General features: G+C 44.2%; 1 protein-coding gene across 3 annotated transcripts in view; it reads left to right on the top strand.

Annotated features, from left to right (window-relative positions):
- The first annotated feature begins 531 nt into the window (after positions 1-531).
- The window catches only part of TMEM178A (transmembrane protein 178A), a 49,048-nt gene continuing 25,831 nt past the window's right edge, over positions 532-23,748 (top strand). Inside the window, exon 1 of one of the 3 annotated variants that reach the window (XM_059943549.1) lies at positions 532-987. In XM_059943549.1, coding sequence (XP_059799532.1) covers positions 588-987 — 400 coding nt within the window. In that variant the 5' untranslated portion in view covers positions 532-587. Of the gene's footprint in view, positions 988-1,219; positions 1,397-23,748 lie in introns of those variants that run through there. The other 2 variants (XM_059943548.1, XM_059943550.1) reach the window with 2 other exon arrangements.

Raw genomic sequence — 23,748 nt, 5'->3', positions numbered from 1 at the left:
ATGTTGGTGGATGTCTCTTCAGGTCGTTGGAGGGGAGAGGACGGCAGGCAGTGTGCTCGGGGGCAGCTGGAGAGAAACATCGCGTCCAGGGCAGCGATAGAAAGCGACAAGGAGGGGGCAAACAGAGGGACGAAAAAGAGAGGGAGGAAGAGTTGAAGAAAAGTAGGGGGAAAGTAGGGACAGGGTGAAGAGGAGAGAGGAAGGGACGAGGGAGCAGTGAGGGCGGCGAGGAGGCATCCGCAAGGGAAGGGGGATCGCGGGAGAGCAGGGAGGACGGGTCGGTCGCGAGGTGCCGAGCGGGCGCAGGGGTGCGCGGGGGCGGCGGCGCCGGGAGGGAGGCGAGGGGGCTGCGGGAGAGGCGGGGGGCGAGGAAGCGCTCGAGGCTCGGGGAGGCGCGGAGCGGCGGACCGGGGAGGGGGCGGGCGCGCGGTCGGAAGGGAGCCGAGGAGGGAGCGCGCCGGGCCGGGAGCCGAGGGCGGGCGGGAGGTGGGGGGCAGGTGGGGGAGCGCGGAGCGAGCGGAGGCCAAGTGCATTGTGTCTGGCGGCGGCGCGCGAGCCCACCGGCGGCCGCGGCGGGGCGGGCAGCCATGGAGCCGCGGGCGCTCGTCACGGCGCTCAGCCTCGGCCTCAGCCTCTGCTCCCTGGGGCTGCTGGTCACGGCCATCTTCACGGACCACTGGTACGAGACCGACCCCCGGCGCCACAAGGAGAGCTGCGAGCGCAGCCGCGCGGGCGCCGACCCCCCGGACCAGAAGAACCGCCTGATGCCGCTGTCTCACCTGCCGCTGCGGGACTCGCCCCCCCTCGGGCGCCGGCTGCTCCCGGGCGGCCCCGGGCGCGCCGACCCCGAGTCCTGGCGCTCGCTGCTGGGGCTCGGCGGGCTGGACGCCGAGTGCGGCCGGCCGCTCTTCGCCACCTATTCGGGCCTCTGGAGGAAGTGCTACTTCCTGGGCATCGACCGGGACATCGACACCCTCATCCTGAAAGGTGAGCGGCGGGCGCGCCCTGCGCCCCGGGCGCCCGCGCGTGGGGCGCAGCCCGCGGCTCCCCAGGGGCGCGCCGGTCCCCGCGGCCGCCTCCCCGCCGCGTCCCCGGCACATTCTTTCGTCTCCCCCGCCGCCTCCTTTCTTTACCCCTCCCCTCTCTCTTTCTTTCCCCGTCCCTCCCTTGTTCTCTCTCGCTCCTCTTTCTTTCCCCGACTCTCTTCTTTCCTCTCCATCCTTTTCCTTTTCCCCTCTTCCCTCAAGTCTGGGCTTCAGACCCCCGCCACTATCTCCTTGGCTTCCTTGGCCTCCTTTCCCCCCTCTTCTCCTCGCCTCTCGTCCTTCGCTGTCTTTGTACACCTGTCTGACTTGGAACGCGTGGGTCGGTTTTCTGGACGCTGCTCCCCGGGAAGGTAAACATCAAAAAGACCCGACCTTTCCCAGTTGGGCTCCTTCCCTTAAGTTGTACTTTCCTTTCAGAAATACCTTTGGAGGAAAAGTGGTGCAAACCTCAGAAGAGGAGGAAAAGGGCTTTTTCTTGTATTGTGCTGATGTTGGTAGCAGACGGGACTGATGTGGTATGCCAGCCTCGCAGGCTAATGCGGAGCTCAGGAGGCCGGAGGAACCTTCCTCTAAACCCCCGAAGTGCAGGGTTCCTTTGGGTTAGACCTCAGATAACATTAATGCATTGGTGGAGGCAGCTGAATGCAGATAGGACATCTACTTTTTTCCAACCTTCCTGATGACTGGGTATACCATCCTTAGGCTAGTCACGCCAGGGCGAGGAGAGTGGAAAACCGGTCCAAGCCTTTGAAAGTAGAGCTTTCCGTATTTGCACATGGAGTCTCTACAGAATCACTCTCTCTTAAATTTGTGATACCTTGTAAGGCTGTTTTTGTTGTTGTTTTGTTATTTGACACTGAGTTGTAGAGCATCAATTTGCTCTTCTGAAGTCTAGGTGACACTTGGCTCCCATGCGTGTAATCGGATCGTTTGAATTTTTTTTTGCTAATGTCATTCATGTAAAAATATTCAATGTGACAGTCCTACTGCTGAAGCTTCCTTCTAACTTTCAGAGCTTGACCCTTATTACAAATTCTTTTTCTCTGAGATGGAAAAAATAAAACAACCCACCTTCTTCCCTTGGACTCATTATTGCAAAAAAAGAAGACGTCTAAAATCAGTACATTTAAAGATTTAGTAGCCATCCAGGAGAGCAAAGAAGCAGATTTGTGTTGAATTCCAGTTTGGAATGGAATTACTTGGAAAGGAGGGAGTTAATAACATGTTGGCCTCAGAGTCTTGTTCGTTGGCGTAGTCCTCATTTCTCAAACATGTCAACTTCTTCCTTCCCGTGGCTAGCTCAGCTGGGGACTGCCATCTGAAATCTGTCTGTGTGTGGAAGGACTCCAGCACTTTTGGGGGGAAGTAGATACAGTAACCTTCCTTTGGGAAGGACGCTGTATTCTTTCCTCTCCTAACTCACATCCAAACCTGATTTCTCCTCATGAAGATGCTGCATAATTAATTTTGATAGTAGCATAGTACATGAACAAACTGTAAAAGCTGAATTTGGAGGTTCGTTTATGGAATGCTCGTTTAGGCAAGGCAATTTTGAAAGCTAAGCAGTGTAGTCTGTCTTTGGAAATGACAGAGCTGCATTTCCTTACACTCTTCCTGTGCTGAGAGTATTTGATTGCGTGTAAACTGGATATAGAATAATGCCTGAAACAGCAGGGTAGAGTTCATTCAGTCCGACGGCCGGCGGGGAGTGGGTGTCCCACAGGACACTTGCACATTCCCCGCCTCCCCACCTGGCCTGGCTAGCTGAGGTGCTGAGCTCCAGGGAAGTTCAGAATCGAATAATCCTGGAGGCTGAAGGGACTTTAGCAGGCATTCAATCCAACCTCCCCCCCATTGCTCAAGACTCCCTTCTTCTACATCTTTCTGACAAACGGTTGTCCAGCCTAGCACTTCCCTAAGACAGAACTTGTGTGCTAATTAAAAGAATTACAGTTTTCTAGTCATAAATGAAAGTTTGGATTAAAACGATCTCAGATTTGTAATACTGATGGTGTTTAGCTAATCCTTTTTGTAGGATACTAAAGAGTTCTAGGTTGTCATCAGAAGACCTGGGCCCCATTGCTGGCTCTACTGCTAAATCGCAGGGCTTCCTTCAACAAGTGTCCAGGCCTCCTTGGCCTTCAGTTTTCTAGTTCATAGTAGGAAGGCTCACTGTTCTTTAGGGGATTTTCTAGTTCTAAAATCTGTCATTGTTGTACTAATAGCAATGTAAATTTAGCTTCCTGGGAAGTTAATGCGCTGACATTATTGACATGAGGAGTTTGGAGGAAATGACAGACGTTCAGTACGTTATAGGATCATAATTTGTTGTTTGGGAGATGGCCAAAAGGGCCTCAAGTACTTTCAATATTGCTACTCATCTACCTTGGGCTACCTACATAACTCTTCTGGATCTCAGTTTCATCATCTGTGAGATGAATGGGTGAAATGAACAGCTTTAAAATTCTGTGATTCTAAGAATAATTTCAACAGATGATTTTGACACCCATGTTAGGTAAACATTATTACCTTTGTTTTAGCATCTGTGATATGAATTTGGCATTTGTGGTGTGTTTTGACATCTGTGGCTGTGGTATGAATTTCTTAAATGAGCCCTGTATAACTAGAAATCAACATGACATCTAATTTAAAAATTTGGACAACTAGGGTCCCACATTTCATTCTTACTTTCTTCTCTGAACTACCTTATGAGTCCTAAGATTTAGAAATGTTAACGATAGGAAATGAAGAAAAGTAGACTCAGATGGGAGAGTGGGGAGGGGAGGAAAGGGCCACAAGAAGTGCCTGACATACTTAATGAGCTTTTGAGGGAAAAAGAGGTCAGCCTTTCTTTGTGTGGACTTAGAGCACAAAGCCAGGAGGTGGGTGAAAGTTACAGAGGGGAAAATGTAGAGTTGATAATATGGAAGACCTCTCACAATTGGAATTGTTTGCATTTCCTGGAGGCTGGGCAAATATTTCTGAGAGATGTAGAGGAAAAAGAAACAGACAATGTGGAGAATAAGAGAATGGCTTAGAAATGCAACATATAGGCTCTGTAGTGTTCATCTACTTAAAGAGAAATCACATGAGCCAGAAGAGCAGCGGTCTCATTGGGACAAGTATTTGGGAAAATCATCAAACTCTGATTGTTACCCTTTCATTATGATTCTGTTTACTTCTAGCCCAGAGTGACCCTAGAAGGTCTAGATTGGACTTCCAACCAGGACCTTCAATAAGAATGGAAGTAAAGTTATAGATAAATCCATTAAGGATCAAGACTAGAACTCGATGCTACTCTCCCAGGCTAACGAAAGACCAGTCACCAGCACAGTTTGCATACCATTGTTTTTCCTCTTACTGTACTGACTAATCCACGTTTCGCTATCTTGCCCACTGGGATAACATGGGAACTTACAAATGCTGTAGAGATATTAAGTTCACACTATATTACCATAGTTTACTATCCAATACAACAAATGCCCCTCAAAAGGCTATTATGTGCAAGGTCATATTAGGGAGATCTCGGCTACACATGTGGGGATTCTTTTGTGTTTGAGCTGGTCAATTGACTAACTTATTCTTCCATATATAGACCCTTCTTGCAGTTAACTTTTGTTGCTAAGGAAGCTTTGCTGGTCAAAGTAAAGACAGTCTCTGATAAGTATGCAAATGAAGTCATCCGTATGCAAATGAAGTCGTCCTCCACCCAGCAATAGGGGGGCTAGAATAGTTGAAGGAGCCTTGTGGTAGGAACTTGAGAGAATGGGTTTAAGGAGTAGATTCTTTATTCCTTCATTCATCCAGTTTATTCACTCAATAAATCTATATTGAAAGTCAGGTATTGTTTTAGGTATAGAAGATACAGGATTGAACAAAATGGATAAAAACGCCTGCCCTAATAGTTTATATCAAGTGGTGGAGTTATTTTCTAGTGGATTATACAGTCACTAATCTTAGTAGGCTGTGGGAAGAGCACTGTGCAAGCTGCTAGAGCTGGTAAGTACGTGACAGAAAGTACAGTGCAGAGTGATGGAGAGCTGTACCCTTTGGGGGACGCCCGGCCATTCTGTTCCAAGTGCAATTCTTATGTTTAAACTACTGGTTGAACATTAAAATAGGAGGACAGATGGAAGGAGACTCAGTTGGAAACATTCTATAATGCTTCTTTCAGTTACTGAAAACACTGAGTTTAATAAATAAACATTGATGAGTCTTGTGAATACATTATATGGAACTTTGGAGAAATTAATTTTGAATAGGAGTTAGTCATTGAAATGATATCAAAAGTGCCAACTGTTCTTACTAGCCTTAACTTTAATTGAAAAAAATTTTTTTAATTAAAAATTTTCATTAAAAACAATTAACACTATTTTTCAAATATATGTACTTTGTTTATGTAAACCAAATCCTAATATTATATATTGCCTGCAATAAACAAAAGGAAAATGAATGTTGTAGTGTTTTGTTTTTATGAAATTAAAAGGGATAGAATTTCAGCAGTGTGAAGATTATAATTCTGTAGGCATACTGTTAACTTGGATAAATCATTTGGGATTGAATTCTTGAAACTTGAAATACAGCATGTCCTTGTGGTTTCAGAAGCATTTTTCCTTTAATGAGATAAACAGAGATATCAAAGACAGTAGGACATAAATACTTTGTCATTTTGCTCTCTGCAAGTAAAAGAAAGTAGGAGGATTGGTAGGAATTCACTGGGTCTCTTCTTCACTCTGCTAATGATATATCTGTTTCCCCTGTTGGCTTATTTTCCATGAAATTAATAGTCTGTACAGGACCCACTACGTTCTACCTGACACAGAAATAGATTGATGATTTTCTCCAGCTCATTTGTAGACCAAAGTATCATTTGTGTTAGAATAATTATCTCCCAAGAGCAGATGTATCTGGGAAATCTGAGAGGCAAGCACTGTTTCTCTTCCCTGACTCATTCGTTCACATACTGTTCTCAGACCTTCTCTTGGACCAGAAGATGCTGCTGGCAAAGGGATTCCTCAGTTTTCGGGGTGTTGGGGATATCATTAAGACTTCCTTCTTCTTTCTTTACTTCTCAAGGCAGTGGTCTCCAAACTTGTCTTAAGCCTCACTCTATGTAATTTATATTTATTCATTTTAAAATTAGGTGCATGGACTGTTCTGACATATACATCATGAAACACAGACAAAAGCAAACCTTGAAGGGATGGGGTAATAAACAGAAAAAGAAGTTCAACTATTTTCACCCACACTTTCCAAAGGACTGCTTGTGTACCCCCTGGCATGTATACACTCCTCTTGGAAGACTGCTTCTCTCACTGCCCATCAGCAAAGCTGAGTTTCTCATCTGGGCAGAAGAAGGATTGTTTGTTTACTATCATGGCTGACCTCTATGGTGGGTCTCCCAGGCCACCGTTGTATCACACGTATTCATCTTGCACAGGGGAGAGAAGAAGATGCATTTTATTTCTGTATCATTTCTGACATTAGACACAGTATTACCCAAGTGTGATACCCTATGTTTCAACACATCCTATTGCTAACACTCCTGAAGGTTATCTTGCATAGAAACTAGATTCTTACTTGCCTCTCCGCTATCAATAAAAAAGATACTTGCTTCCATTCTTTCCATCTGCACCGGGAAGTCACCTTTTAAAAGTGATTCATAAACACAAAAGAGGTTGGTGCTTTAAGTGGTTTGTGATCAAAATTGCCAGAGTCAGTGACATTTGTATCCACCATGTCTCATGGATAACATTTAGCAATGGCCTTGAGGGGAAAAACAGAAGAGTTTTTTTGCTATGCCGTAGAAAGTTCACATCCAGTTATACCCGAGTGGCTGTGATTTTTTCCTTAGCTCCTGATTTTTCTTTTTCAAAGCTCAAAAAGAGCCGTTAAACCCCATCAGGCAGACTGCTCATAATTGCAAGTGTTCTTGATTGCCATAGAAGATATGTTTTTGTTTGGGGAGCATCTGGAAGTTACATTCCATTGAGGGAGTAACCGAGTCTCCCAGTGTCAATGCTAAATGGGAGACCATGGGGAGCGGCAACATTGAAGGAATTTAGGCAGGTCCTAGGGTTTTCCCAACAGTTACCAAGGGTGAACTCTCCTTTCCTCTCTGAGCCCACCTGCAGTGTGGTATACCCCAGGTTACTGACCTCTGACCTCTGCCAAGCAAACTGTGACCTCGGGTTGACTCTGTCCTTATTCCTGAGCCCATCTTTCTTATGTCCACCTTATCTTTCAGAGAGATTCCACTGTCCTTCTTTTTTTTTTTTTTAATTTTTTTATTATTTACTTATTTATTTATGGCTGTGTTGGGTCTTCGTTTCTGTGTGAGAGCTTTCTCTAGTTGCGGCAAGTGGGGGCCACTCTTCATCGCGGTGCGCGGGCCTCTCACTATCGTGGCCTCTCCCGTTGCGGAGCACAGGCTCCAGACGCGCAGGCTCAGCAATTGTGGCTCACGGGCTTAGTCGCTCCGCGGCATGTGGGATCCTCCCAGACCAGGGCTCGAACCCGTGTCCCCTGCATTGGCAGGCAGAGTCTCAACCACTGCGCCACCAGGGAAGCCCCACTGTCCTTCTTTGACACTCAATTGTGTGACCATCTGAGGCCCATTTTCCTGTATTATTTGCTGGTTAAAAGAATAAAAATAATCAGATTTGGCCATCCCCTTCACTTCGCTCTCCCTTGCAAAAGCAACTGGTGAAATGAAGGAGAAAGTTGAAAACAAACTGGAGGTTTGGCAAATAATACAAATAGCAAATGTATCTCCTTTGGTGTAAAATATTAGTTCAGTAGTTTGGGGCAATTCAGATAAGATCATTCTAACCCTGTAGACTTGCTTTAAGTTTAACCAATTAGTTTTTTCTACAATTAATATTTTTTAAAAAACTACACCATTGCTATTGTCTAAAGCTTTGCACAACTGGTTGTAAAGATTTTTATCAAAATAAAGGTGTTTGTCAGTAGAAAATGGACTTTATCTTCAAAACCTGGTAAAATTTATGATGGTTTATTTTTTCACTTTCTTACAGTGTTTCCCTGTGGTTAAAAGTGATTGCAGTGATTAATCTGTTTTATTGCAAGTTTTAACTAAAAAGATGTAGCTGAACTTCTTGGAGCCTGAGAGAGCCCACATCGGCCGTCATGAAGCTGGCAGCCTTTGTTTGCTGCAGAGTACGGGGAAACTACAGGCTGCACTCCATCTTTCTTGTAACTCAGCCAGATAAGCCGACTGCAGACCAAATAATAATGTCATGGGGACACCCATCAGGGAATGCATTAGCAAGTGAAAAAAGGGGAACAGTACAAACCATATTTCAGTTTCCGTTATCTTGACTGACTGAGGACACACTGAATTATTTTCTGTAACTTGCTGGATGTCCCCCAGTGTTCAGACTTTTAAGTATTTTGTTCATGGGAAAAAATCAATCAACTCATTTCTCCTCTAAGGACCAAAGGGTTGTAATATGTTCCCTTTTGGTTTCTCCAGGTTATTTGATACCATATAGGTAGACAGGGAAGCGATTCCAGAAGTATGTGGGAAATTCTGGACGTATAGATAATTCCAGAAGGCTTCATTGTCCCTTCACAACAGGTACCTCAACTGTAAATCAACACTGATGCCTCCATCTGCCATGCCAGTAAGCACTGACTTGTATCCTTAGTGTCTATAACAGGCAAGATTGGGAGAGTGGGGCATGAGGGTAGAGGTGGGAGGCTGTATGTGACTTGGATCTCTCTTGTCTACATTTTAAGGAATTTTTGTTTGGTGCGGGGGATGTAAACATTTGCTTCACTCAGAAATCAGTCAACAAATGTTACTAATGAGTGTTGAAACGAATTGCTTTTGCAAGTAAGAGGCTGCTCAGTGAAAAACACGGGTGCGGTATCCTCCTTGCCCCGTGAGGTTGTGCTTTCTCTAAGGACCCCCAGAGTAGCGAGGAAGAGGGTCTGAGCAGGTGGATGGGGCTGTTGGTTAATTTGAGTTCGAATGCCATTTCTTATGTTCTCACAATTTTGAAAACTGCTTACAGTCATGTTTACAGTTGTCATGGAATTTTTCAGCATGGGCATCCTGTTAAATGGTACTCAAGGAGGTTATCCTGAAAAGCAACAGAATCGATCACTGGTCATGGGTTTGAAAAATTATGGAACTCATCATCAGAGAGACAGTTTGACCTAGCAGAAGATAAACTGTAGGGGGGGAAGAAACTAAAAATACAGTGGCCAATGATAATAAGTGAGTCTGGGCCAATTGAAGCTCTGTACGTTTGTTTTATGCTGCTGATACTTAATCACTTATTCCAGGTGATTTAATCCTTAGCATCTAACATATTTTAGGGAGAGTTTGTTTGGTGTTCAGACAATGGAAGTGTTGGTTGAAAGAAGCTAAAGTGAACAAATGCTAGAAAAATAAAGAGCTAGGCTGAACTAGAGTGGCAGGAGAAGCCACAGTGACTGAAAAATACTGTCTTTCTGTTCAGGTGTTTGAAACAAACAAAACAAAATGGGCACAAGGAAACTGTTTACTATTCAGTAGTAAAAGATAAAATCCAGCCAGAAGATGTCTGCTGAAGAAGCCTCAAAGTCATGTATTTCTTTCCTTTTTTCCTCAAGTGTTACCTTTTCTTTCTGAAAGAAACTCAAATTGGTTGGAGGAAAATGGGTAAGCACATGTAGAATCAAAGATTCACAGAGTTGAAAGGAACTTTGAGCCATGATCCTCACCCAATTTTTTTTACTGTGATGCCGTGATAAGAGGATTTTCATGTGCGCTACAAACTTCTGTCAATTACATGCAATTCCTAGCATACCAGCTCTGACTCCTTCCTTTTCTCTCTGAGCTCGTGTTTTCAGAATGCCTGTGAGGGAGGGCATGTTGTTATCAGCATAATCTCGATCAGTTTTAATTTATAAAACGGAGTCTAGCTTTTGGACAGGGGAGGCCCTTTGATCTTGTATAGAGGAGGCTTAGAGACAGCCATCTGATTGGCTGTGGCAGTGGGGGCTTTATCCAGGCTGTGTATTTTTCAGGGGTGAGGCTGGTACAGGGAGCTGGTGGACACTCTGAGCATGCGTACTCCAGTCTCCCAAAGTCGTCCCCAGGCACCACCACTGATTTGGAAATTGGGAGCTGTATTAATAACTCATTACCTGTTAGCCTTATGAATAGGTCCCAACATACCTGATTCGAGAAAGTTAAAAAAAAAATGACGGGAGAAATCATAAAAGGTCACAGTTTTGTTTGCCCTCCAAGTGTGACAGAGTTCTTGAAATAAATCTGTCTGAGGGCCCCTGAAAGGCATTAAACAGAGTAGCTCACTATTCAGTAAACCACACATACAAGATGATTCTGCAGTCATATTTGATTATGCCATGGGAGAAATTGATGCTTCTTACTAATATGCCCCAGATTTTCATTTCGGAAATTTGTGGCATGGGTATTTTCGAGAGCATGGTTTTATTTCCTAAATTATCACACAGTTCTTGTTTTAGCACTCATCCAGTTCTATTTGCAGGTTAAAATGGCAGACCTAATTTTTTATCCCCCCTGGCTAAGTATTCTCCCATATATGTAGCTTTCCGGAGTTGTTTTTAATTCCTGAAAAGGTCAGGTGTGAAACATTATAATTTGGGTTGTCAGTCTAATTTTTTTAAATGCAATTAATAAAGTGCTTGATAAACATTCATCCACTCACATAAGTGGGTTTATCATTTAAGGATCTTTTAGTGCCGAATAGTAGAAAACCCAAATAAAAATGGCTTAACCTACAAGGAAAGTGTATCATCTCCCATAACAAGAACTCTGGAGGAAGCCTGTACCTAGGCTGGTTAATTAAAGATTGAATTCTGTTGGGCTTTAGTTGTCGCAACAGGGGCGATTTTGCCTTCAGGCTTGTCTCTTGCTGGTCGTCAGCAGGAGTGCCAGTCACTTCATCACATAGCAATAGTTCAAAGGCTAATAAAGCAGGAGAGAGGGGCCATGCCCCTTTTTCCTAAACCATTCTTAAAATGAGTGTAATGTCCCAGAAGTCTCCCAGAAGATTTCCCACAGGCCTCATTGGTTAGAATTATGTCACATGACCATTCCTAAACCAATCCTTGGCGAGTAGAATGGGATTATGGTGATTCCCTTGGACCAATCAAGCTTCCCCTGACAGTGGCTAAGGGTTCAGTCTCCCCAGGAAGCACTTGCCTGTCTGACACCTGAACAAAGTCTGGCTACTGTTAGCTCAGGAGACATGGCTGTTGTGTCCACAGCCGGAAAGTCCAAATGTCAGTACCGTCCTACCTGTGATCATTCCATAGGGAGAACAGGACTGAGAGGAGAACCCTGATTTCTTGCTAGCGCTTCCAGATTTACCGTATTCTCTCTCCCCACATCCTGCCCTCATGGGAATAGGGGAGGGAAAAACCTCTTTTTCCACTATATTCCTAAATTCTCAGGTTGGGTCCTATAAATTGACTGATAAAAGACAGATTAACAAGAGAAAAACAGAAGTTATTAACGTGCGTCATGCATATGGAGCCCTCAGAGATGGGTAACTCAAAGTGGTGGTTAGAACTTGGGTTTATATGGCATCTTAACGAAAGAACAATACATTTTTTTAAATTTATTTTTTATTTATTTATTTTTAAGAACAATACATTTTTAGGGAAGTGATAAGACAAAGGAAAAGGACTTTGAGTTTCTAGGGCTGACAAATTGTGGGAAGGCAAATATAAGGAGAAACTAATGGTAGATCAGGGCTAGAATTAGCAAGGATCTTTATGTAGATTCCTCTGGTACCATCTCTGGCTGATAAAGGTCTAGACTTATCTCCGGTAATTCACTTCTATCCTTCCTGGTACAGAGAAGAAGGAGGGGGCACCTTTATAAATTTATGTCCTGCTTTTAGGAGAAGGGCAGAAAGCTTTTCTTGTATCTGCTTCTTCTCGATTGCTTCAGCTCAAAATAATTCTTATGTCAAAGTGGCATATTTGGGGGCGGCATATTTTGCTCTTCTTCATGGGCATGTCGAAGCACCCTGAAAGCCCTGTGCTTTGTTTGCCGAAGAGCTGTTAGGGACTCTTTAACCTCTGGTACCCCAGGGACTGCATGGTTGTTTTTAAGGAGGCTTATTCATAATTGCACTTCAAAAAAATGGGATGTAAAATGTTCAAAACTGTGCATTTTAGGGGATTTTGATGTACTCCAAGATCTGATAGTGCAGTTGTTATCAATTTAATACACATTGTATTGACGAGGTCAGTGTTGTTACACACCTGGAAGGCCACCTGCGGAGGTGGTTATTTAGCAACATATGATCCTGTGTTTGGAGGAGTGGGATGGAGGGAGCGTGTATTCTGATGCAGCTCAGGCATCTCGGCAGGAATGTTCAAGTCAAACCACTCCAGGGCACTTCATCTTTCCTGGTGGAATTGCTATGCTCTTCTTGGACCTCTCATTTGAAACTGAGAGGCCTATTTATTAAAGCTTGATACCTCTTTAGAGCAGGAACTACAAAGCAAGAAAACAATCTGAACTATTGCAGATGGGCTGAGCTAGCAGGGTGTTAGCATAGAAGCCTCAAAAGATGGTGTAGAGCCACAAGGTATGTGGGAGGACATATATTTGGACCACCAGCTTGCATGCCAATTTGTAGGTTCAAAAAGAAAAAAAACAAGTGAGGAGGCAGGAAAGAGAGAAAAGCAGGAAGGAGCAAATGAACAACTATTTGGTGGATCTTTGGGGAACCAGCTCTCTGGGATCTTGTTTCTTTAAATATCTATCAGGTTTATCTTTCTAAAATAAAATCTTATCATGTCTTTCCTTTGATTAAAAATCACGGTCTGATGGATTCCCCAATAAGTTAAAAATAGACTGACTCAATGATCCAGCAGTTCCACTCCTAGGAATATACCCTAGAATGGAATATATCCTAGAATGGAAAATAGGGACTCAAACAAAAACTTATACATGAATGTTCATAGCAGCACTGTTCATAATAGCCAAAAGGTGGATACAACCCAAATGTCCATGAGTTGATGAATGGATAAACAAAATGTGCTAAGTCTATATAATGGAACATTACTCAGCTATAAAAAGGAACGATGTACTGATACATGCCACAACACGGATGAACCGTGAAAACACTATGCTCAGTGAAACAAGCCAGACACAAAAGGCAAGGTATTGTATGGTTCCATTTATATGAAATATCCAGAATAAGCCAATCCATAGAGACAGAAAACAAGGAAGGAGGAATGTGGAGTGACCGCTTCATGGGTATAGGGTTTTCTTTTGGGTTGATACCTATGTTCTGGAGATAGATAGTGGGGATGGTTGTACAACATACTAAAGGACAAGGAATTACACACTTTAAAAAATGTGACCAAAACAAAACCAAAACCAAAATCTCTGATGGTTTTGCACTGTCCACATCTACAAGTCTAAACTTCTTCGAAGGTCATAAAAAAGCCTTTGCCATGTGGCTCCAATTCCCTTTCTGGTGGTGTAGCCAGACACTTCTCCAATTAATCTAGGGTCAGGCTCCACCAGACCATTTGCTTTTCCCTCAATACATGTTCCCTTCACTCTGTGTCATTGTGGAACTTGTTTCCTCTGCCTGGAATGTCACCTTCTCTTGTCCATCTGGTTGCTCTTCCTTGAAAGCTTCCTAGTGCCACTGTTATTTCCTCTCTAGACTTCCTTGACTCTCCCCTTAGCCTCTCATTACCTGCAGAATTAATTGCTTTATTAGTTGGGACCCCAGTGTGCTTTGTACTATTATAGTACTTCCTACATTGTATTGTGGTTTATTTCCTTGTCCACTTTACCCCCTACCTTAAGGTTGGGGATGGATGCCACCCAACTCAGTATCTGGCACATGGCGATCTTCCCATAGAATAGCTGTTGAAAAAATTCCACTGGATTGATTCAAATCACCGTCATATCTGGTCCATTCTTTTTCACCCACTCCAGAGTTTCTCGTTCAATTCAAGGACAAGGAGAAGAGAGACTTATTCTAATCTTTCAGGGACTAGGACACTAATAATTAACTCAAAGAAGATGAAGTAATTGGCATTAAAAAAAAGCAGTAGTAGTAGTATATGTAAAAAAAGAAGCATTTATGGTGGCTTTTATATTGAAAGTATTCCAGAAATCAGCGTAAAACTAACAGAGTGTTTTTATGGAGGATTTGCCTCATAAAATGTTCTTAATCCTTAATAAAAGGATTACATTATTATTGCGATTTTCTTGTCTTTCTGCTTCTACCCCATTGGAAGTCCCTACCTTCAAGGAACTGTTCCTTTGTTCTCTCACAGGACCTAGCTGGGTGATTTTTAGATACTAGGAACTCAATAGATGGGTAGTGTTTTCCTAGGTTTATTCTAAGTATTTTCTTGTACAGTTTTGACTTAGTAAATATTCTGTTTTTCAGTAAAACTGTTGCAAGTCCAGTTACATACTTCCTTTCACCAGAAAGCACAGTAGCTAGAATGAATCTCTGAAAAACTCTTGGTGACTGCCCTTCGTCAGGCTCCTTACTGAGCTATTCTGTTGCTGTGTCAGGCGTCTTAAGAGGGAGGCTCCTGTATGCTGAAAGAAAGCCTGGAGGAGCATCTGGGGTTCAAGTGTGCTCTTCGGACTCTTCAAGCTGAGATAGCTCTCCAAGAGACTGGTGGCTTTTCTGGTGTGCTGAAATGATCTCCCCTTCAGCTAGTTTATTTTGAAGGTTATTGAGGTGACAGCAGGCAGAGATTTGGGGCATCTTCTTCCCTTTGCTATTAACTAGCTATGTGACCTTGAGCAAGTCACCTCACCTCTGCAGATCTTCATTTTCTCATTTGTACATACAGAGGTTGGATCAGTGTAACCTGCTGGGTCTCTTGCAGCATTAACTGGCTGTAATTATAGGGTGCCCAGCAAACAGCAGCTTATTAATTAACTCCACAAAGTGTAAGGATAGAAAAAGGTCGGTTCTCCCTAGAAGCAGGTAAGTGTTAGGACAATCCAAATCTGAGAGCCTTTCTCTCTTTTCATTTGTTCACCCACATGCCTTTCCTTTGCTCTTTTGAATGCGACATGCTTTCTTATTGCTAATTTTCTTTTTCATTTCCTGAGGGTTTCAAAGGAGAGAACAGGACTTTCTATATTGTTCCAGGAATTCTCTTCTGTAGGAGCAATGTTTGCCATTTGGTTGGAAGGACTGAACTGTATAACTTTTTCCTTGTTAGATAATTTCACAGGGAATTGGTAATAATAAGTTATATCTGGTTTTAGAAACTGAAGTTAGAGTTCATAATAGAGAGCAAAAATGGAGTACCCTTTAGAAAATTGCATCGTATAATTTAAATTTTGCCTTACTTGCTCATTTTTAATTTGTTTGAAGAAGTTCGAGAGATTTTGATGGAAGAAAAAAAATCATATACTTTCTTTTTGTTACTACAGGTAAAAAAATCCTAGGTTTATTCCTTTTTTGCTTCATGAGAGTATTTAATACTCACAAGCCACTTGAAGTTAAATAGAAGTCCACAGTTATCTATCACGATTCATTTTGTTCAAAAGTTTTAGAGATATGCTTTCTGAATTTAATAATCCGCTGTGTTAAATACTTGGAAGTTATATTTGACCACTTTAATTCATACTATGAATCTTGATTATTCACTTGTTTCTTTTTTCCCCTCAGATGATATTTTAGGTGGCTTGCCACACGTTGTAATTGGCATAATAGTTAATTTCACTGAAAGCCCTATTCAAAAAATTTGAACATGATATGACTTTCCTTGACCCCCAATGTTTTCCTTTATGTAGATGAAAGGATATGCCCAGGTAAACCTCTTTAGGCATCCATGGCAATGATTATAATGGCAGATCTGCTGCTCTACTTCTGATGCTTGGTTGGATGAGTTTTTACTTAAATCCTTCCACACAGAGCAGAGATGAGGTAGACAAGACAATCATCTGTATCATCCCCATCACGGTCAGGCTGATTCTTATTGAGAGAGAGTGTGAGTTCCAGAAGACAAGAGTGGATATGGTCCAAGGTAGCAAGCGTACTACCTCACCTTTGCCCCATCATAAGCATTTTGGTCATTTGGAAGACTTCGAAGTTTATCTAAGAGGAAGGAAAAAAGAACCTGTTCAAAACAGGTTAACAACAGTGCACTGAATGGTGATGGGGAAGATAGGGGAGAGGCAACCCCATGGAGAATGAGAGTCATCACATAACCGTCTTAACTTTGGTCTCTTGATTCTTAGAAAGTCTCTTCATTCTTTTGGAATTTTGTTTGTTTCCTTTTACAGACAGTAACACTAGGAAGAGTCTTACAAAGTCTGTGGGAGATTATGAACTAGGGAACTGAAATCACTCTGTAGAAGCCATATGACGAGGAGTGTGATATTCATGGAATTCATGAGAAAAAGCACTTTAAATTTACACAGCAGATTCCTTTCTCATAACCCAAAGCAGTTTTTACAAAGAGAAAAAGGAGACACGTTCTCTGACTAAGCATACGTGACTGAGGAGAATAACATTGGGACTGCTGTTAATTACTGCTTGTATACGGAGGGGAAGGTGGCCCTGTGGAGGGGGCGGGGGGTGGGGGATGAGCAACCCTGGGAACTGGGAGCTGTGGTCCTGGTCCTGGCTTTTCTGCCACCCGTGGGACCTTGGCAAGTCATTTAAACCTCTCTAGATCTCAGCTTCTCATTTTTAAAGTTGAACTTCATGATTTCAAAGAGTTTTCCAGATTATTACCTTTTATGATTTATTTAGAGCATCAGGAAGGAAAGGGTGAGTTTTCCAGAGAGCCAAAACCTACCTTTCTGTGCCTCAAAAACTTGTTTTTATCTGACTGGATGGATATATTATTCAATGCATTATGCACATCTCTGCTTTCTGAAACAGAGAGCACTAAATTTAACTTTTGCTAAGTGACTCAAGGTTGTTGCTATGAACTATGATGTAATAGCCAGGTCCCCTTGGGGAATATAGAGGTGTGGAGAACTGTGTGCCTCAGAAGCAAATGACGCAGCACACCGTCCTTTACACAAAAATGATTGTGAGGTTCTGATTTTTGTGTGTGTGTGTGTGTGTGTGCTTGCTGCTTTTCTAAATATCACTTCTTTCTGTTTCCGTTGTCTGTCTCGAGCTGCCCCTTTTTGTATTCCACTTTGCTGCTTCTAGTGGGCTAGGAACAGGGGGTCAGAGATGAAGCAAGCTGGAATTAGGTCTGAAGTTAGGGCAAATAGTCACCAGGTGAGGTTACAGGAGCCACCCCTGAGAGTGAAGATTTGGGGACTTCCTCAGGTCACTGCCTGAGGCCTTTGGGGTGTTCTGTGTTGCAGTAAGCGGCCCTTGGATAAGTACAGTATCGAGGTGTCTGGCTCTTCCTATTTATGGAATGATGTAATGTTTGTGACCATCCTTCCTAGAGGAGAAAATAAGAATGAGAGCTGGGCGGGAATGACACAGCCCAAGGGACTACAAGAGGGCTCAGAAGTAGAAGAGTGTCAACAAGTGGGCAGGTGTGCGGATCTGTGACAGTGTCCAGGTGATTGACAGGCAGGGCCAAGTCTCATTTGTAGGGCGTCCCACAAGGTCATCCTGTTCGCAACCTTGGCTTGCAGCCGTTCTCCACCATGACAGCCCATTACTGCCTTCTTTAGATGAAGCAGATACAGGGGGACTGGCAGTGGCAATGTTGAATTAGGACCCATGGATGCTGAACTTCTGGTTAATTGTTATTCTTTTGATCCTCGGGACCACTGGCAGGGTAGCTTAAGAAAATGTAAATGGGTTATTCATTTCTGTGTATTTACATGTACATGCCGCTTTATTAGCTTGCAAAATACAGTGTCATCCTTTTCAGCATAAACTTGGACACTGACTAATTTGCACTTCTTTAATCTGCAAGCTTGGCAATTTGGGGCAGCCTCCTACCTCCTCCATCCTCCCTCCCCATGATCTCCCCTCTCCCACCCAGCAAAGCCAAGAATGTTATTTTAGGTTGTAGGAGCCATATTAAAAAAATACCACTGCGTTTCTCTGAGCTTTTCTGAAGTTTATAAATAAATAAATGAATGAATGAATGAATGAATGTCACATGGGCCAGTCTCCCGTGGGGCTCTCTTTGCTGTGTTTTCTGGGCACTCATGGGAGAAAAGCAGTCAGGCCTGGTGCTATCCTTGGACTACAGCTCCCCTGCCCAAGAGGGGGATAGGAGCTCCTCCTGGGCAGGAGGAAGCCAGGAGGGTCCAATATATGTAGCTGTGGCTTCATCCAGGATTGTGTTTATGTAACTCCTGGGGGTGTGGGGAAAAGCCAGAAGATGATCGGTAATTAGAGAAACAGGACTGTGCCACCCATTTTGGCATGGGAGTTAAGTGAGCCACTGTTGTGTCCCACTTATGCTAGAATTTTCCTCTCTTTTAACACCATCGGGAAGGATGAGGATGGGTACAGTGTGGAAGCAACATCTGCTTTCTTCCCTTCTAAGGCTGGCCCCTCCTGACTTCTAGAAAAATACTGTCATAATCGCTCTCAGGATTCTGGAATTACAGTCCTTGTAGCAGCGTAGCCTGAGGCCTTATTTATCCGCGGCTTTGACTTCTTCTTTATTGATTTGGGCTGATAATCATGCAGTCTGTTGGGCTGGTTCTAATTATTTTGGCTATCTTAATTATTGGATTGTGCATGACCTGTTCTGTTAAAATAATTTCTCAGCAAAAAAAGAATTGAACCAGGTCAAGAGTACGTGCATCTACCTAGTTCCTATCTGCTTCTGCCTCTAGCCCTTTGTGTCATGTTAAATGAATCATTTTGCTTCCCTGTTTTTCATTTTTCTCTCTGTGAACACAGAGAGAATGATGTTTATCTTGTGGCTTAAGATGTAGGGTCACTAAATATCACACACTCTTGAAATGTAAATTGTTGTTATCAGTTTGATAGGACCATTCATGCTGCCTCCATGTAGTTTACATCTTTCTTTCTAATTATGAACTTTCATAAACACACGCTCATTATAGAAACTGCAGAAAACTGCAAAGAAGAAAACAAAAATCAACTGTAGCCCTCCAACTTAGTTATATAATCCTGTTCAAAGTTTGATTTCTTTTCATCCAGTCTTTATGCAAATATATGTACAAAGACATGTTTCTATAATATGATATATACTGCTTTGTAGCCAGCATTGAGCCACAAGAATTTTCCAATTTTAATCATTTTTAATATCTGCAAAGTATTTTAATATGTGGGTGCATCGCCTTCTAGCTAACTAATCTCTCCTACTCGACTCTCTCCTCGTATCCTTTTTTGTCTACCTGACGGAATCATCTCCCGGAAATAAAACTTGATCCTATCACTTCCCTGCTTAAATCCTTCTGCAGCTCCTGATGACGTGCTGGATGAGGCCTCGCTGTGTGGGGGAAGGAGCTTTTCCTGCCTGGTCTCTGCCAACCTCTCCTCTTAGCTCTTTGCTTCTCGTCACGCTCTATCTCACACAGCACCGAACACTCCTTACCTCTGCACCTTCCCTTTTGCTCTTCTTCCATCTGGGATGCGCACTCCTGCCTCTAATGCCACCACCCCTGTGACCTGGCTGTCTCTGGCTCTGTTTCAAGGTTCCCTGCAGGAGGCCTTCTCTGCCTTTCCCTCGTCGGGAACCTGTTTCTCTGGACAGTTCTGTAGTGGCCTGCTGGGATCTCCATCACTCAACTGACTCTGGGCCCCCTCCAGTGCATTCTCCATGCTAGGGCAAGAGGGAAGTGTTTTCTGGCTGGTTTGTTTTTAAAAATCAATTCTGATCATCGATTCCGGTCATTTGCAATCTGGGGTGGCTTCCACCGAGTCTCACAGTGGAGGCCAAGTCTCGATCCACGTTCAGGCTCTCCGCGATCTAGCCCCCATCCTCTTCTCCAGCGCCATCTTCCCCGATACCTCCTCAGCCCAGTCTCGCAGGCCTTCCTCTTCAGAGCCCTCATACGTGCGCTTCCTTCGGTTCCACGAGCATAATCCTGCTGGTCCTTGGGGCCTCAGCCTTCTTGGACGGCCTCCCCCTTCCCCTCAGCGCTCAGCCACCCTCTTCTGTGCTCTCCAAGCGCTGTGTGCTTCTCCCTTATGTCAGAGTTGTGATTTGGCATCTGTCTGTGCTATCATTTCAATAATGCCACTGTCCTTCACTAGACTTTAAGCTCTCTGAGGGGGAGACTTGTGTTCGTTTTCATTTATAGGTAGGATTGGCTTGGGGGAAAATCACAAGGTCCAGGAGCTGACGTTAGAAAAGCTATCAACAAATCAAGCTAGATGGGACCAGGTCCGTCCCAAGTCACCAAGTGGGGCAATGCCAGAGGCATGGATTAGAGGTGATCGCCTGTAGTTCTTGGAATAGCCTATGAAATCAACATTATCAGCCTCATTTTAACTCAGACTCAGAGATTTTCCTGAAGGTAGCAGGGGGTAGGGCCATAATTTAATGTTAAGTCAACCTCGAGGAGAGGGGGCTGTGTGGAATGAAGAATACGCTGGTCCAGGCTGTCTACTGGGAGGTGACGGACCTCCTGGCGTGCGGTGGTGGAGCCCCAGGTTTCCGTTTGTGTGTCTCAGGATGCATTTGGGCAGCTGGCTGGCTCGTTGTATGGCCTTAAACCAGCCAGGCAGAGAAGCGGTGCGGCCAGAAGCAGGGAGCCCTGCAGGGGCTGGTTTTACCTCTGCACATTGGTGCTCCTGGGAATTCGTGGTGTTCTCTGAGTCCTTTTGCATTTGCCCGACAGAAGTGGGGGCAGCTGTTGGCCAGGGTACCAGGGTCCTCGGAGGGCACAGTGCTAAATCCCGAGGAAGAAGTCACCGGGTGCTCAGACCTGAGCGGACTCAGGTGCTTCTGAGCCCTGCAGGGCAACGGAGGGGGCCTTTCTGCTTCCAGTCCGGGGCTTTTAAAGTTACCCCCAGAGGAGGCTGGATGCTCTGGAACCCCGGTGATCTAGCCTCAGGCTTTGAAAACCAGACAAAGGCAAAACGGAAGTCTCCGTAAGAGAGAATAATCCATAAAGGATGCAGCCAGAGAGTTTTAAAACATTTCTTCCGTATTTTCTTAAATTAGGTTTTTCTTTTAATTACCTAGTTATCCTTCAGAAACTTGGAACAGTCCCACTCCTTATCAACATATTCCTTGTCAATTATGCACAGGCTCAGGCTTATGGTGCTGAGAGGGTGATGCTTAAGTACGAGGCAGCTGGAAGTTTTTCCCCTTGGGTTGAGGGGAGTGATAGGAATGCTAATGGGCAATCGCTCCGGGCTGAGCTGGCAGCTGGAGGAGAGGCCTCCCTGAGCACGGGGCCCGGGGACCGCCTGGGGACCAGAGGAGAGGCTCGTTGCCTGGCTGCTGACCCAACCGGATGAATGGGGGCTTGGGGTTAACCTGCAATTTTTGTGATTCTGATCGACTCTGCCTGCTTCCTGGGTTCTTAGCACTGTATCCTCAAATAGCTGATTGAAGTGATGCTTAGCAAAACTGCCTATTGGCACTTTTTTTTTTTTCCTGCCCAGTTGTCTATGCCATTCACGCTGCTTGATGTAAAATTAGGGTCGGAAACATTTCGTGGGCATGTTTGGATGAGATGTGGGCTGAAATGTGTGTGTGTGTGTGTGTGTGTGTGTGTGTGGGCACGCGCAGCCGCATGTGCGTTATAGGGTGCAATGAGCACTGAAGTAAATAAGGTACAGCTCTGGACTATATGCAAGTTATCTCGTCCTGTCCTCATCCTCAGACAAGGACTTGTGACGACTAGATGTGATAAGCACAGGTGGAAAACAGAAAGAGAATTAAAGCTCTCCTTCACGCTGTCACTGGAACTGGACCAGAGGTACATTTGTGTTTCAGGCTCAAGCACTCGACGGTTATCTTGGCTGCTTGAACTATGTGGGTAGGTGGGTAGTTCTGGTAGGAGAAAGGATGGGGACTTCAGTCTGGAGTGTGCATCTGTGGGGTGGGCCCTCTTTGCCTTCCCTCCAACAGAGATTCCCTTCGGAGGTGGGTTCCACTTGGCCAAGGACGAGGTTTACCCCTCCAATCCTCGCTTTAGGTATTGAATCCCAACACCACTCCCCCAATTTGGGACCTATGTGGGTCCGGGGCTCTGGGGTGGAATCTCTGCGCCAATGGCCCTCCTTCCCGTCGCGTGATTCCCACACCTTCCTCTGTCTTCCCAGCCACTCCTGTGCCCCTTTTGTTTTTCCTCTGCCTCGGTTAAGGGTTTAGGCACCTGAAAACCTGCTCGGCAAGCAGGGAAAGAAGTCTTTGCCTGCAGCGCTTTGGACAGTGGTTTCCTCCAGTCTTTGTTTGTGCTTCCTTGTGGGTAGAGGGCAGTGTGAGAGCAAAGGGGATGGAAATACACAAATTAATATTACGAGAAAAGCAATGCCACGCGTCAATCCGTGCCTGCCTGCTCTGTCCTTGTTCACTTAAGAGGACTAATTAGGCATGATCAGATGTAGTCATAGTGACTCTCATCTGACAAAGTCTGTTAAGATATCTAAGAACTGGTTCTGGAAGCAGATGCAAATGCAGTGCCAGCTCTGTCACTTGTTAGCTGTGGGATTTCAGGCAGATTATTTAACCTATCTGAGCCTCCGTTTCCTCCTCTGTAAAATAGAACCTATCTCATGGGGGAAGTGTGGGTAAAGCTCTCGGCATAGAACCTGGCACATAGCAAGTCCTCGGTAAATTATCATCATCACTCTTTAGCTATGGGCCTTAGTGAGTGCCTTATTTGTAAAAGGGACAGGATATCTGCCTTATGTAACTAACAAGGATGCATAAGAAGGCACTTTCAATACAGCATCACAGCCTGTATAATAAATATGAGCATGATTATCCTTTTCCTATAACTACACTAAAGCAATTCTGGGGGTCTCAAAAGTGTGCTTATCTGGCTGCAGATTTATGTCCTGATTTAGAGATGCCTGGAGCTGTTGCAGGAGCCGGAACACATGGGAAATAGTGTAAAAGCTGCTAGAAACAACGGTCCTGTCCTGACTGTCATCTTCCTGCTGCTGCTGCAAATGGCTTTGAGATTTGGCTTCTTCTGCTGTAAGGTTCTTGCACTGGAAGGTGGTGAGTGCCATCCTCAGCTCTTATTGGAGTGAATCCTTGATAATTCATCCAATCTGGAGATTTTATTGCTCCTTTGCTTCTTGTCTCTGGCACCCACCAGGCCACCTAACCATGAGAGGGCAGACTGAAGTATCGATAGTAAAAGGGAGTAAAGTTCAAACTTGTCAGTTTTTGCTTAATCATTGCTTAGCCTTGATCATTACTTAGAAAAAGTTGAAAATATCGTTTAAAAAATAGTTTGTATTGTTTTTGAAAATTGATTTCAATCATCTGTCAAAGCCCAGGAGTACAATTCTATCAGTGATCCAGCAATAGAATAGGCTTTCCCTTTAGATCCTGAAGGCTGGCTTTAAAGGGGCTCCTAGTTTCCATTTATCTTGATGTGTATCTGTGACACCTCCCAGCATAAATCCAGCAGCTCATCTGGTGAAGAGGATACAAGAACATTGTTCACGGCAGCAAATATGTTTAAATTTTTCCACAGTCTGAGCAAAGCTATTGCCCTTGTCTATATTTTCATAAATGAGCTCTACCAGACGTTGCTTTCCTCATCTCCAGGTACAGTAGCAATTAGTCAATTCAGCTCGATCCAGGACTTACC

This window comes from Balaenoptera ricei, chromosome 13 (genome assembly GCF_028023285.1).
Source record: "Balaenoptera ricei isolate mBalRic1 chromosome 13, mBalRic1.hap2, whole genome shotgun sequence".
In the NCBI taxonomy this organism is placed as follows: Eukaryota; Metazoa; Chordata; class Mammalia; order Artiodactyla; family Balaenopteridae; genus Balaenoptera; species Balaenoptera ricei.
This window is presented reverse-complemented; position numbering and strand designations above follow the sequence as displayed.